The sequence below is a fragment of the Melozone crissalis genome, unplaced genomic scaffold (genome assembly GCF_028551555.1).
Source record: "Melozone crissalis strain CALT ecotype California unplaced genomic scaffold, PUWL_Pcris_2 ptg000140l_1, whole genome shotgun sequence".
NCBI classification, from domain to species: Eukaryota; Metazoa; Chordata; class Aves; order Passeriformes; family Passerellidae; genus Melozone; species Melozone crissalis.
Window position 1 is genome coordinate 1,918,029 of NW_026535913.1, and position 15,927 is coordinate 1,933,955.

The 15,927-nt window shown below is 37.9% G+C and overlaps 1 protein-coding gene across 1 annotated transcript in view; it reads left to right on the plus strand.

Annotated features, from left to right (window-relative positions):
- LOC128948640 (inositol polyphosphate 4-phosphatase type II-like) overlaps window positions 1-15,927 on the plus strand; it is a gene marked incomplete at its 5' end in the record, with an annotated part of 99,455 nt that overhangs the window by 19,436 nt on the left and 64,092 nt on the right. The window contains 4 exons of the mRNA XM_054293404.1: window positions 2,526-2,656; window positions 5,696-5,800; window positions 9,033-9,141; window positions 14,281-14,458. Of these exons, the coding sequence (XP_054149379.1) occupies window positions 2,526-2,656; window positions 5,696-5,800; window positions 9,033-9,141; window positions 14,281-14,458 (523 nt within the window). The remainder of the gene's footprint in view (window positions 1-2,525; window positions 2,657-5,695; window positions 5,801-9,032; window positions 9,142-14,280; window positions 14,459-15,927) is intronic.

The following is a 15,927-nucleotide window of genomic DNA, read 5'->3' on the forward strand; positions in this document are numbered from 1 at the left end:
TGAAATAAGTTAACATTAAAGTATTAAAATATTATTAAAAATTTCAACAATTGTATTAGTGTGAACTGTAAACTTTTTCAAAAATGGAAAATATTATGGTTTTTCCACTCTGTGTACTTTTAGAAAAGGCCTTTCATGTAATAATAATAAAGCTTGGTACTGTGGAGTATTGTTGATGGAGTTTAGATATAGAAAAGACAACTCTTTTTTCATTCATAACTCAGAATTTTATGGAGTCAACAACAGCAGTGATAAACTGTAAAAAGACCACGAGACATAAATCCAATTTAAATGCTGTGTCTTCTATAATTTCATTAGAAAAAGAAATAGATATAAAGTGAGGCTATGAGACTGTTTTCTATGGAAGTGTCTGCCATATAATCCTGTTTTCTAATGGTTTTGATTTTGCTGGAGTTTAAAATGCAAATAAATTCAGAAATCGTAGTCTTTAAAATTTCCACGCTGTGTATGCTCTAGATTGCTATAGCGCTGTACTCTCACTTTAAGCATTGTTGATGTGTCTTTTTTTGCCACATATTGAAGACTGAATTTTTACTTCATTGATTTGTACATGTTTCTGAGGAGAAACAAATACCAACCTTGTCACCAGTAATGGGGACAGGATTTGATATTTCTTGAAGACCTATTAAAATTAATATTCCCATTGCTATTGATGTCAGTGGAGTTAACTCTCAAACTTCAGTTTGAGACCAGCAGCTCCAGGCATGAGCTTAGATGGAGGCAGGGATGTAGTTCTTGGATAGAATACTCTATTCCTATACAGAAGGAGTAGTAAAGTTTTGGAAGCCAGCCAGGTCCAAACATTGTTGCTAAAACTATTAAATCAGACACCATAAATATTAAGGGCCAAAACATTATCGCTGCACATAAACAAAATTGCATACCCTGACAAATTTTACACACTTTGCTGAGAAGGAAGCCCTAAGATTTTAATTGAAAGGGAACCTCATGTTATACTGCTAAAAACTGGCAAAGAAAATGGTCCCTGAGAATGTTTGGTTTATCCTCTCAAATCCCTTCGTGACAGATTGTTCTTATGCTACAGCATTACCAGTTTGTATTGCTGGAGGAAAGTTTAATTGGTTCAGCTTCAGGAGCAATTAAATGGCAGAAAGTAATAATATCGTTAACATAGACTGTCAGCAAGTCCACGTGTTGTGTCTTTGTTTCCATGTTGATATTTTCAAGAACATGTACAAATGCAATGCTTTAATTCCGCTTCCAGTGCAGTCTCTCTGGTTTTGATTGTCACCTACACCAGGAGCAGAGGTCTGCCTATGGAGCTTGTTCTGACTGCACTGCTCACACTAATGCAAAGCTAATAATGATGGGGAAAGCACCACCAGTGTGTTGCTGTTCCATTTAAGAAGTCATTTTAAGGCTTTTTTGACTAATGGTCAGATCTGCTGCTCACATAAGTGAGCTCTGTGTTCCTGCGCTGCAAGCTCACTGGTCCTTTCCTCCCTCTTTCCACCTCTTCTACCCTATTTTTGCTTTTTCTTACATAATTTTTCTGTATGCAAGAACTGTCTTCTGGAAGACTTTTTGGAGACTTCCAAGAATTACAGTGGAACACTCTTCTTGATGCTCCAAGGAAAATAATGAAAACTGGTTGTGTTGCAAACATTTTCTCCTGTTAAATTCCAGATGTTTGAAGACTGACTGAAGATCTTTTATTTTCCTTAAAAGCAGGTCCCACAAAATGGCTTTGGGAGAGATACAGGAGAAACTTCCTCTGCAAGAGGAAAAACCAAACAGAAAGCCCAAAATACTAAGCTTGTTTGTGCAGGAAATTCAGATGATCTCTATTTCACTCAGGTCAGCTCTCAGGAGTGTACAGGAAAACTGATAATTTACTAAAGGATTTCCTTTTGGATTTCCAGTGACCTGTTTGGTTACCACAGCAGTACTTTTTTGACCTGATGAACACTGGACATGACATTTTAGGGAGCAGGTGTTGGGATTTTTTGTGTATATTTTGTTTTGAATCCTGAAGAAATGTGGTGAGAGCTGATGTGTTGATTAAACTGAATTTGTAGAAACACTGCTAGAAATATGTGTTTATGAAATGTTTATGAAAGTATACAAAGAGTAGTGCATCAAAACAACCATACTGAAAGTTTTGCAGGAAAAAGAAACTTTATATTCTTTCCAATGTTGTTTAATATCTCTTGAGATAAAGTTACTTGCTCTGAGCACAACTCTCTGGAGCCTGGAAGCCTTCTTTCCTTCATGAAAGAAGTGGTATTTCATTTTGAAGGTTACTGCATTTATACCAGATGAGTTTTGAGCACAAAAGTTACTGCATTATCTACTGACATAATTTATTGTTTACTTGTAAAAGAGAGATGAAAAGCAGATCTCACAAGCAGTCCGAAAATGGATTTTATTTCAATTAGAAATCTTTCTGATGTTTTGTAGCAAACTTGTTTTAGATTAATTTGGATGAACCTTGATAGATTAATGAGTTAATTAGCGCCTTCCCTTTTTGCTTTTTGGTACAGGAATCAGGAGCTTAAAGACCTGGGAGAGCTTGCTCCTCACTGGGACAACATGCGCAAAAGTGTAATTGCTCACTGTGATCAGTTGCTGAGCATGTACCAGGACACTCTGGCAGAGCTTGGGAAGCATACAGGTGGGAATCTGTGATTTTATCTGGAACCTTTCAGAGCTTACTAGATTGTTAGCTATAAAATACTGGCATATTCAGTGGGAATAAAATACATAAAAATCTTAGAATCAAAGGATGGTTTGGATTGGAAGGGACCTTAAAGATTATCAAGTTCTAGCCCACCTGGACCAGGTTACTCAAACTCCCATCCAGCCTGGCCTTGAATACTTCCAGCAATGGGGCATCCCCAGCTCCTCTGGGCAGCCTGTTCCAGTGTCTCACCTCCCTCCACATTAAAGAATTTCTTCCTTATGTCTAATCCAGATCTCCTCATTTAAGTTTGAATCCCCTTGTCCTGTCATCACATGATCTTGTAGAAAGTTCCGCTCCAGCTTTTATTGTAAGCTCCCTCCAGGTACTGAGGCAGTAAGGTTGCAATTGCATCAGCCTGAAATCTCTTTCCCAAGCTGAACTGTTCCAATCAGCATCTCTGTGGCCTCCTCTGGACTCACTCCAGCAGGTCTGTGTCCCTCCTGCGCTGGGAGCCCAGAGCTGGATGCAGAGATCTTGGTCACAGAAAAGGAGAAATCCGATTTGAGTGTATTAAAAAAAACCAGTCTCTAACTGAAAGTCACCTTTTTGAAAGCAGTCGGTCAGCTGCTTAAATATTTGGTGGGGGAAAAAGCTCTTGTGTTGCACTAAATGTTGTATAATTATTTCCATTTTGTTGGCAGAAGTGACGTTTCTTGTATTTATGATTGTTTGTCATCATCAGAATATCCCAGTTCCAATTTTGGCATCTACTGTCTAGCCCAGTATGGCACTTCCTGATTCTGTTTTAAATAGTATCTATATGTATTTTCAATCTTTGCCTAATTAATCTTGAAAGCGCTCCATAAAGTGTCGTAAACAAGCCAATAAATACAGATAATGACAGATCCAATGTAATAATTATAACATTCAGGAAGATATTGAGGGAACATTTTGAGATTTTAAAAAACAGACAATATAATCTCTTAAACATAAACCCTGCAAGACCTGTGTTGTGCAAAGTGGCTTTCTAAAGGGTTTATAATGTTAAAGGACCCATCTTAATTGGGTCTTGAGAGAAATAATGTGGTCCTGGGAAACTGAGGTCATCCGGGAGGAGCAAATCAGCACATGTAAAAGAGAAAGGGACATTAATCAGAAAACAAAGCAGTCTAATACAAGATTGTATACAAGATCAGAAAAGCGAGCCAGACATAGATTTGATTTAATACTGTAGTTGAACAAATAGTTACGTTGGGAGCACGTTGAAATTCAAGTACTTATGAAGTAGAAATTGCTAAGATTAGGGATGTGAGTACAATTTTAATTCAGACTTTTCAGGTCAACATATTTCAAGGCATGCCAAAAACCATTTTGCTGTTCAGTGTAGCCAGTGCAGGTGTCTTTCTTCATCCTAAAACATCGCCTGAGTTTGTGTTGAATTGTTCAGAAGGGCAGATGGCACCTGCAAATAAAATTTCTCCAAAATATGCTCATGCTTCCCCAGCACAATAATCTCACGTTGGGCTTTTTGAGTGATACCCACTTGAACTCAACCAAACTATTTGGGAATTTAGTGGAGAAGGCTGTTAGGAGACCACCTAATTTCTTTTTGAAGTTGAGAGATTGCTGTGGAAGTATGAGGAAGCCACATTAGTGTTAGACAGCAATTTTGGTTTACCAGCATATTTATTGAAAATGGATGTTTAAGAAAGTTAAAACTATTTCAGATTTGAGTTGTTTTGGCAAACACTTTTATCCTCAGTTATGGGAGAATTTGAGAGAATGTAAAGCATTTTATTGTAAGGAAATATACCAGGAAGATATAAGTGTTAGGAAACAAAAAGCCCAGTAATTTCAGGTAACTCTAAAGCACAGATTTGGTGATATTGGGAGGGAGTGGAACTTTGAAAATTATTTGTTTGTTTCAATCTGCATCATGGGATTTCCTGTCTAATCTAAAATTTTGACTCCTGGCTGTGCTCTTCATCTGTATTAAATTATAATTTTAAGTTCCTAACTTAGGGAGCAGCCTGAGCATGCTTGGCTGGTCTGGAGCATCGTTGGTGCCCTCTGGCAGAGTGGTTTATATTGGGAGGCTCAGTGCTCAGTCCTGTGGCAGTTTCAACAGATAAACACTAGCAAGTCTTGATTGGGCAAGTAAAAAACAATTTAAAATATTTTCTTTATCTTTTTATGTGTTTGCTTCAAAAAAAGGCTGAACCTTGGCAAAACTTATTTAAAAATTCCATCTGAGTGAGAGGAATTTTAGTTCTAGTAATTAATAGTTGGCGAAATGATAGAATGTTGGAAAAGTGGCCTAGGTGAACGTTGGGCTGCCTGAGTTAGAAGACAAGGCCACCTCTCTTTCCTAATCTACACCCTTTTATTTTATACAGATTCTGTATTAAATGTGTTCAGGTAAATTATATTTTCATGCTGTCGGACTTTAATTATTTTTCTTTACGCTACCAAAAAACTACTCAAATTCTAATGTTTTGGAAATATACAGCCATATTAATTTGTTTTGTTTTGTTTTTCCAAGGCATCATGCCTCCTCTGAACAAATATATAGCTTTTCTTAAGATAGTTTGTGTTTCTTTATTTGACCTTTCTAGGAAGAACGCATAGCCTATTCAATACAATACTTTTCTTCAAAGAAAATAATCTTACTTGGAAAAATGCAGTGCCATCATAGCTCTGTAACCTCGCAGTTTTAGCACAGAATATACACAATGCACATTAACTGCTGCGTTGTCTCCAGCAGACTACAGACTGATTTCAGACAGCAGGGAAGAGTATCTGTCTCCCAGAATAAAACAGTTAGATTGCTCTGTGAATTAAATGCTGCTTTGCTGCTTCCAGTATGGATACATGCTGAGACTCAGTGAACATTTCATCTCCTAATATATAATTATCCATTGAAGGTAAATTAAAGACAACTCCTCACATACAAGTATTGTCTCCCTTTAAAAGGAATACAAAAACATCTGGGTGGTTAAGACAATGATTCTTTAAACTTTTGTTTTTCAGGTTCTTCCTTTAAATCAAGCTGTAGCAAAGGAGAAAAAACACTAGAATTCATCCCAATAAATCTTCATCTGCAAAGAATGCATGTGCATAGTCCTCGACTGAAAGGTAAAGAAATTCCCCAAGTATGACTAAGTGTGCTTTGAAACACAGTTTCACTGAAATCTAGAAATCACATCCAAAGTCAAAGCTCTGCAAGGAATTTCCCTGCCTCGTCTTCTGATGCCACAAGTTGTGGACAATTACTGCACATCTTGGAAAACTAGGGGCTGGTTAACTAAATTTCTTCCAAGTTCTTTTCTAAAAACAGATTCCAAGAATGTGCTCATGTTGTTCCTATGACACTTCAAGCAAATAAGTAAATGGAGAATATGTGCTATTTTGGCTCAGTGTTGAGTGAAAATACTGCAAGCTTCCAACATCTCCTGGAAAGGGGGATAACTTTCTCTAACATGGTCTGTGGTTCTTTTTAACACAGAATTCTGTTGTTGCCACTTGCATATGATTTTAGCAGCTTCCTTTACAGATCAAAGATCATATTGATACATATATATGACCAAATGGCACAGTGAATAATTTGTTGATCAATTGAGATCTGATAAATTTGCTGTAACTACAAACACAGAAATTACATTCTGATATGGTTTTTGCCTTATTAATACACTCTGCATCTAAGATTGTAAAACAGGAAATAAAAACAGTGGTAAATTTCCTGTTTTGTACTGTGTGAGTATACATCCACTTCTAAATTGGGACACAGGGGCTTCCAATTATCTGTTAGATACTTGTTGGTTCAATATTTTGTTATTTGTTTTACTAAAAAATTGTGCCTCCAAATATTTCAACAAGATGGGGATTTATAGTGACATAATGTGATAACACAGATTTTAATTTAATGTTTTCAAGTTAATTAATTAACTGAAAAGGATTTTTAGGTTTGTAATGGGGGCCAGAAGCTTAACGTTGTCTTTTCAACAAAACCTCTTTGTGAACAGGACACTGTTCTATTTGCTAAATAAAAAGAGAATTTGAGTGAAATCTGTGACTTACTTAAGCACCCACAACTTTTACAGTACTGGAGTTTTGTTTTGCTTTTTAATGAATTTTCTCCCTTCTTCTCCAAAACCATTTTGCTTTGCACACATCATTAATTGATAATCAAAAAGAGTACAGGAAGAGATAAATGTTAGAATTGTTCTAGTTGTCTTCCAAATTTGGATCTTCAAATTATAAAACTCTGCCTCTGTTAGTTAACTGATGTTCTTCCCTGTGTCTTGTATTAGATATATGCAGGCTAAGCAGTTTGCAGCAATTGCTAATTGATCTGGAATAGGCAGCACTTCGATATGAAGTTGGTCTTTCTCAGCTCATGCTTTGCTTGGCATATATCAAAGGACACCTGGAATATAACCAGGAGAATGATGCTGGAAGGGGAAGAATAAAAATTCATGGAGGTGGCATTTAAACAAGCTAATGATCCATGGAGGTGTCATTAGCCCTTACACTATCAGATATCTTAATTTTGGGAATGCAAGATAGGTTTTTATCCCATCTATTGTATATACACATTGGTATGTGGGTTTTTTTGTGTTTGACATGTATAATAATAGGTTTGCTTTTCCTGAACTTTTGTTTGGGTTGTCATTGAGTACTGAAATGGAAGAGAAAGTGTGCTTAAGCTTTCAGTAGGAGTAGCTTTGAGGAAAAATACTGTTTTCCTATGGGTCAATGGTATCCTTATCCATTTGATAAACCCCACATTGTGCTCTGTTCATCATACTAGAGAACTTAAATCTGTATATTGACATAGCTTTGCTTTTATTTCTGTTTGCAATATGTGCTTGTTTTAAATAGATTTGGTGAACTGAAGTGGTTTTTGTTTTGCATCTGGCCAGTTTAAGACACTGACTGCCTCCTCCTCCTCCTTATTGTCAAGTATCAGTGGAGTCCTAATAGCTGAAGAATATGTATTAGTGATAATCTGTATAAAGACCTAAAAGAATGGGCTATTTAAGAACCTTGAGGCTCACCTTAGGCAAATGAAATTATGTCACTTCTCCTTTTAAGTGGATATTGAAGAGTCACCAACTCATTAGAGCTCAAATCAATTTGAGCAAATGTGTTCTGAGATTCAGCTCAGGAAGTAAGGCATAGTTCATTAACTGTGAATCATTTGTACAGTGCTCATGCTTCTGGGCATATTTATCATAACAATGCAAGTTCTATTTTAGGAGAGGTCTAGATTTTAATTTACATGGGAAACTTCTTTGAGGAATAAAACAGTTCTCAAAAAACATCCTGTAACGTTTCCTTTAGAAATGCATTTTAAAGATGAGGCATTCGGAACTGCACTTTTGTACCTCCAGTAAGTTCAGGTACAAAACAGGTACTTACTGTAAATGTAAATTTTTAAACTTAGAAAAAAATAGTTATGTGGTGTGGGATGTAATTAAATCTTCATCTCCACCCTGAGAATCAATCACGAGCTCTTTGAAAAATGATGTTTCACCTCCAGTTCTGTAAGCATATATCCACAAAAAGAATTCATCCCCTATGTCATAAGGCACCAGGTATATACAGAAAGAGACAACAGATTGTTTTCTCAGCAAGCATTTCATTAGTATGATTTATTTCCTATTCTGGTAGCTTCTCAACTGACTTTGTGTTTATAAACATATATAAGAAGTGTATATCCTAGAGCAGGGCTCACCAATTCAGCATTAAACACCATTATATCTGAAAGTACAGTAGCATTACATCCGAACAAATTCAAGCTAGAAAAGGAATAGGGATTTTTACTAGCCTAATTGACTTCTCTGGGAATGCAGTGAGTTTGTTGTCATTTGAAATCTTTTAATCAAGATTAGATGCCTAAACAAAGAGATGCCTTCACTCAACCAAGAGACAAGCTTGATGCAGGAATTATTAGCTGTGATTCAGTAGTCTCTATTATTCAGTCAGACTATTCCATCAAAATGGTCTCTTTTGACTCTAAAATGCTTGAACATGACTACAAGTTAAATAATGAAAGGGGCAATAGAGTGGAATACGCAATGGGCCAATTTACTTGTCAGCTTTGTAAACTGCAGAGCTGGAATATTCTTCTACTCAGTGGCACATAATTTACATATAGCCATAAATCAAATGAACTTTTTAAAGTGTGCAGTGGCTGTATAGAAAGATTGATTAGCTCTTGGGCCTTCTTGGGACATGGATTATCAATTATTCCCTGGAAATTATATAGACTTGTCCTTACTTTTTGTGGAATAGATGTCATAGTGTTTCCATGATTTAGGGATAGAAGCATTCAGATGTCTGTGTTCCTCTGTTCCCATTCCAGATGCTCTGTATGATGTTATCACTGTGGGAGCCCCAGAAGCACATTTCCAAGGATTTAAGAATGGTGGTCTCCGGAAACTGCTGAGTAAATTTGAGGCTGAAAGACGAAAGTAAGTATTCTTTCCAGCAGCTGGGAAAATACCATTAAGGTTGCATTAAAATGCTATAAGCTCACTGAATAACAAAACAGTTTATCCTGCTGAATGAATGGAAGATTAAAATCTGGTAGGATTGAACACTGCATTCATAAAATATTCCCCTTTTTTCCCCTGCTTTGATGAAAATTGAAACACACTCTACTTCTTGTGTTAAGACCAATTTTGAGTAAACACAGGAAATTACCTCAAGCTGTGCTGCAGGGTGTTCAGGTTGGGAGGATTTCTTCATGTAAAGGGTTTTTGTGCATTGGGACTTGTGGTGGAGTCATCATCCCTGGAAGTGCTCAAGAAAAGGCAGGACTCGGCACTCGGTGCTGCGGTTGTTCTGTCAAAGGTTGGACTCGATGATCTTGGAGGTCCTCTGCAACCTTAATGGTTCAAAATTATGATTTTTTTTCCTTGTATTTTAGGAAGCTGGAGGTATATCAGTACTTGAAAACCTGCTGTTCAGAATGAGCGATCTCTTTGGCAATTCTTGTGCTAAGAGGAATGTATCTGTAGACAATTTTTAAATACAGAAATTGTAACTTAAGGTAGCAGCTTTATTTCTGACAGGCCTGGGTGTATGCTAAGGTAGAAGTATTTTTAGTACGCTGTGAAAAAACAAACTACTCTTATTCTTCAGAAAGCCAAAATAAGACTAATCAAAAATAAAGGTTTCAGTTTATTGTGGAGCTCAAATGCTTTGTTCACTGTTGAACATGCGCCAAAGTGTTAGTCACATCTTTTCCTAAGAATTGGATGTATTTGTGTTTGTTGCTGTGGCTGTTCAGATTTTTTCAGTAGTTGTGACTGCTCAGTGCTCCAGCTGATGGTGCCAACTGCAGTGTTACAGCATTCCAAAGGGAAAGCAGGGAGGGAGTGCTCTGATCTAAATTACCATGACAGTCCACAGAAAATTAATTCCATTATAGTCAATGCTCAAAAAAGTTTCATGGATAAAATATCATAGAGAATAAAAGGGAAATTATTCAATTCTTCTGTTGACTTCTAGGTTGAATAGGAGCTGGCATTAATATTAACATCAAACAAAACCCAGCAGATCTAGTTGCTTTGAAAGCTGTATTATTGAGGGGGTCTTGCTTGCCCTACACAGTATAAAAACCCTGTTAAATCTTCAAAAAGCTTTCATTTCCCTGACCACCTCTGATGCTGAAACCTGCCAATGAAACACGTACATCATGTTGATCACATAAGACGCATCGAGAAACTCGGTGTTAATATTCTGCTGTCAGCAAACTGGTATGGGCAGCCTCATCCCCATCATATGAGGGCCTAGAAAGTACATGTTTTCTGTTGAAGAAAATGTCTGAAGACACTTCTTAAAGTATTTTCTCCTTTACTATCTGATTAATGCAGTTGCAATAGTGATTTGTGGGTTTTTATCATAAAAATTTATAACTGAAGCCGCTAGATATAAATAATATAATAGACATAATCCTTTAAAGTTATATGATATAAAGTAGCATTACAGTTCTCACAGTGCTCACCTTTCAGAAAATGAACCATTTCTTACTACATTCTCAATCTTATAATGGACAAATTTATTTCACTCTGGCGACAACAGTGCTACTTTGCATGCACCTGTTTATTTTGCTGGATAAAGGTGTTTTGAGGACACCTTGTGTCCCCCGGGGCACCTTCTGCAATTTGAATTTCCTGTTTTATGATGGGGCTAGATTTTCTGAAGATTTTGTTGAAGGAAGAAGTGACACCTTGCGATGTCAGTCAGAATACAGAACGAACAGGAAAAATGCAGATTCAGCAGCCGTTTTCTCTAGGCTAACTGAGCTGAAGACCTAATGCAGGACGTGGGAAGAGACTAGTTCTCAGCCAATCCTAGCAGCTGTCTAGATGTGACAGAATTGCCTTGCGTGTTTTTGACCTTCAGTCTGATTATTAGAGCAGTTTATCAAAATATTCAACAGTGTCAGCATATTGCAATATATTTCTTGCGCAGTCTTAGACTTGTGGAATTTGCAGACAAAGAGAAACAGTTATCTGGTAGCATTTGCAGTTGCAAAACAAAAACAAGACTGAGACATATGTTTTGTGAAAGTTTATCAAGCAGAAGAATGTGGAAAATGTGTATGTGAAGATAGTTCTGGCGTCTTTTCTATTACACAGAATATCAATCTTTGTGCAGACACAAAGGGAAAGTCCTGTATAATAATATTTACAAAAATACAGTGGCTTTGCAATTCTTCTCTCATTTATTACCATCAGGAATGTCATATCCAATTTTTATAAAAGGCACATTATAAAAAAAAAATAGGACCTGAAATGAGAGCAAGAAAGGCTTTTCTTTTAAGTGAAAAGTTTCTGGTATGTGATCTGAAGAATGTCCATAAAGCAAGTTTAGGACTGAAATGACCGCTGACAGTCATGTGGTTATGGTTAATGATGGCGCCAATATATGGAAATGGTCAAGTGTGGTTTTATATGCTTAGTGAAAGCTTTCAAATTTTTCCCAGAAAGCATTATAATACAGTTTTCAAAAGGTACCTGAGTCATAATTTACATATGAGAGGTATGTTTTCATTATGCTGCTGCTATTCTGCACTGGACCTACCCATGCGGCCTTTACCCTAATGCAGAAGTTTCATGCAGTTTGTGCCTTAGGACACCTGTGAAAAGTTTCTCTTCTGCCTAACAGTGCTTACATACCAGAGCTGCATGCAGCACTAAGCTTTAAAAGTAGCTGCAGAGGAGGGAATGTCGCTTACTTGTGAGTGGGAATATCTGTTTGTGAAGGCTAAGGCCACAGAAAACCTCAGCTAGTCATACATGCAGCAGTGTGAACACAACAGTTAGAAACTTCAAACGTGTTGTTTCTGAAAAATAATTACACATTCTTCTAGGGGGATTGAGAAAGTTGCTCTCAAATTATGAGAGGAACTAAATATTTGAAGTTGTGTCGTGCTTTCTAGGGTTCTGAAAATGTTTAAATTGTCCAAATAATTACCAGTCTGGTAGTGCACTTCATTCTGAAGAGTCATTCTCTCTTCACTAATTCCTTTACTTAAAAGCTATGATTTACTTAATTGCAATGAGAACTGCCCACACCTTTGGTGTCACTGCCCTCTTTCTTACAAGTGGTGTCTGTAGCTTTTCTGCTGCAATATTCAGTGAAGCCTAGAGCTGTGGGAGATCAGTGAAAACTATCTAGGATTTAAAGACTGAGGGAAATCCCAGAAAGGAGTGAACTTGATAACAGCATTAGCCAGATTCAGCCTGCAAAAAGGACTTTTTGATAAAGGGAGGGAAAAGCCTGATGGGGAATTAGAGAAGTGTCAAGACTTTTAAGACTATGTCTTCACTGCAATTAACATAGACTGTTGCTCTTTGTCCCTGCCCTATCCACTGAGCCTGCTGCTTGAGGGTTCCAGTGGATGTAGTGCCAGATCTGACTCTGGAAGTCATCTCACTAACAGGCTCTCCACCTCAAAGGCAGAACTGTGGCAGTTTCTTGATTACTCAGAGGGACAGAGGTTTGCTTGTTTTTCCTAATTCATTAGGAGGGACAGTTTATATTATTCACTTTGCTGAAATACTCAGAATTATGACTTCTACTAGACATGGGTCTAGTAGACATGAGTAGCTCATGTAAGTTGGAGATGCGTCGTAATTTAGATGTGGCTGGTAGTAATGGCAGCTATATGCCATTAATCCTGATTGCTTCTACAAAGAATTGTATCTAGGAATGAAGACATTGGTGAAAGACAGAAAAATAGAATGGATATTGGGGAATAGAAAATTAGAATTGGGTATTGAGAGTATACCTCAGCAAAATATGTAAGCAAGAGCCTTCATTTTAAAACTGCTTGAAGCTATCCTTATTTGCCAGAATCATAGAAAATGCTGAATTGGAAGGGACTGATCAAGATTTAGTTTCTAATTTGTAGAAAACTAAAGAGAAGGAACTAGAATTCACTCAATAAAAGGCACAAAGGGGAACTGGGGGTAGGGAAGAGATCTGGACAAAGACTGAAATGAAAGCGAATGCATAAAGTTCAGAGGATTGAACAAGTGTCAGTATTTGGTCTTGGTATGCCAAATTAAGAAAGAAAGAAAGTGGTGAAATGGCTGAAGGGACTGAAATACTTCAGACAAAAAGGAGAGAAGGGAGATACAAACAGTACCAGCTGGGAGTAGCATGTACATTCCTCTGGCATTGGTGATGTGCCAGGAGGGGCTTGGGTTCTTTTTTTCCTGTTTTAATCTGAAGCTGCAGAAGATTTTGGTTAGTTTCTCTGAAAGACTGAACCAGGGCTTTATAAAAGGAAGGGTTACGTACCAGAGGTTCAGGTGAGGAGCTGTGGGCTGCAGGCAAGAGCCAGTGGGTGTGTGCATGCTGTCTGAAGTGGTGTTTGAGAACAGTGGTGTAAGAGGATATTGCATAATTTGTAGGGAGGAAAAGAAGAAAGAGGGATAGGAGAAGTCCTGCAAAATAATTGCAGTAGTTTGAACAGTGGACAGTAGGAAGTTTGCAGTGTGCATTTGTGTGGTTTTGAAGTAATTCACTTCCGCACCCATTGCTGGGTCTCTTCTTGCAAATCAGATGCCTGTTCTTTATTGGAGATAACTCTGTTTATCGTCTCTTCCTGGACATCATTGAGGCCAATCAAAACACAGTGTGGGCCACTGATCAATTCAACCTTAATGGCCCACTTGGAAAGACTCGGTGAGGCAGTCAATTCTCTTTTGGGGAGCTCAGTTGGAAGAATAAGGAGCCTTATGCTCTTTGATATTATTACCTGACTTTGTCAAATATTTTCTGTCTCTAGAATTACAGTGTTTAAAAGAAACACATAAAAACATGGGGGTTTATGTTCAGATCACCCACTCAAAGGAATTTTGCACTGTATTACTTGGAGCATGTGGTGGTGGGCTGTTTCATGCCGTTTATGCTTTTACTGTTCAAGGAAAGGTTTGTTTTTACCCTTAAATGCAGGATCAGTGGTGTCTGTGAAGTTCAGGCATCTGGCTTTTTTTTTTTTTGCAAAAGCAGTGGTAAGATTTTTAGCACCATAAGCATTGCTGTTAATGGCAGAAATGAATTTGACATGATGTGACTCTCTGTTATCACAGCACTGGATACCAGTGTATTTACTATTCACCTGAAAACACAGCCAAGGCAAAAGAAGTTTTCAGCAACATCAGTCATCTGCAGCCTCTCATATCAAGCCATGCAGACCTGCTGCTCAGTTCTGCAAGCCAGCGTTCTCCAGACAGCTTGAAGAACTCTTTAAAGATGCTTTCAGAAAAAGTAAGATTCAAATCCTCACTGCAATGGAAAATGGAGTAACCAAGTCTCTCTAACTGCTGGGGAGGAAGGGGGGGGGGGTTTCTGCATCATTTGACTTTCACAGCATCAGGAAATGTTAAATAAACTCAGCTAAAATAAGCATCAAAATGTTGTTATTAGAAAAATAATGTTATTTAGCATTTCTGTAGGCCTTCCGTATAGAAAGTTAATGAAATCTATAAAGATTGCTTTATTAAAAAGTGTAATTAATTTAATTTCATGTAGCTTCTTCATCCTCTAGTGGCTACATAGTGGAGTTTATGAAAATATCAACAATTATAAATAATTTTGTAGTATGAGAAGTCTTTTTTTTTCATTCTCTTTCTATGATATTTCAAGCTGCTGGTTATGGGAGGTAGTTCAAGCCAGGTTGGTGTATAAGGTTTAGAATAACAGCATGATCAGAAATGGTGATGCAGCCTGGAAGGAGAAGCTGGGAAATTTGCTCTAGGAGATCTCAAAGTTTATTTCTCTTTTTCCTATTATATCTGTCTGTAGCTGTAACCTCTTCCTCATTTTAGTTCCTTTAGTTCTAAATTAGAGAAGATAATGTTCGCCGCTGGTCTCACAGACTGATAATGGAGATTAGCTGAAGCCTGTAGTGCTTCCCAGCATATGTTACCCTATAAAAATATGAGCCCTTATATGAATAACAATATGAACTCTGTGACCCGAGAGCTTGTGAAGAGTTTCCCATTTCTCCACGGGCCATCCCTTCAGCAGTATGATCCCAGTATGGCTCAATAACACGATCAGTAACCATTTCCATGCATCTTCAGCTATTGGGAAGTGACAGCCCTGTTGGTCTGTTGAGCACCATTACCCCAGCAGCTCCTCGTGCCATAGGAGGGTTTCAAATATTGATATTGAGCTTGGCCACTTGCTGGGAAGGCATTCCAGAAGAGCACTAGGGAGAGGAACATCGCTCTCAGCGGCAGATGTGTGAATCCACACTCGCTCTGAGAATGTGGAGTCGCTCTGAGCGTCAGGGGTGATGGAAGAAGGCAGAATTCAGCCTGGAAATGAAACAGAGGAATTTAAGGAGGGGGACTGTAGTGATTATGGTGTACCTCTGGATGCAGGAGGGCATTTTTAGCTGTGCATAGAAGAGTGAAGCTGCTCTGTTAGAGGTTAGTTCAAAGAAATCTGTATGCACAGGCAAAGCCAATCAGGCAAAGAAGGGTTTGTTCTGAAGATCCAAGGGGTGGTTGCTGAGCAATGTGCATTTTCTCTGCCATTGGCCTCTGGACAGGAGGAGGGGATGATTTCAGAGGCAGGAGCCATGGTACTAAAGTACTGCTTGAACCATGGCTCGCTAGAGACTCTGGCTATAAAAAGGGGACAAAAAAGACAATTCATTCAGTTTGCTAAAGCCTTAGGTATTTTACATTTATAGCTGGTGGCTTAGTTGAGTGTGTTCATATCAGCTT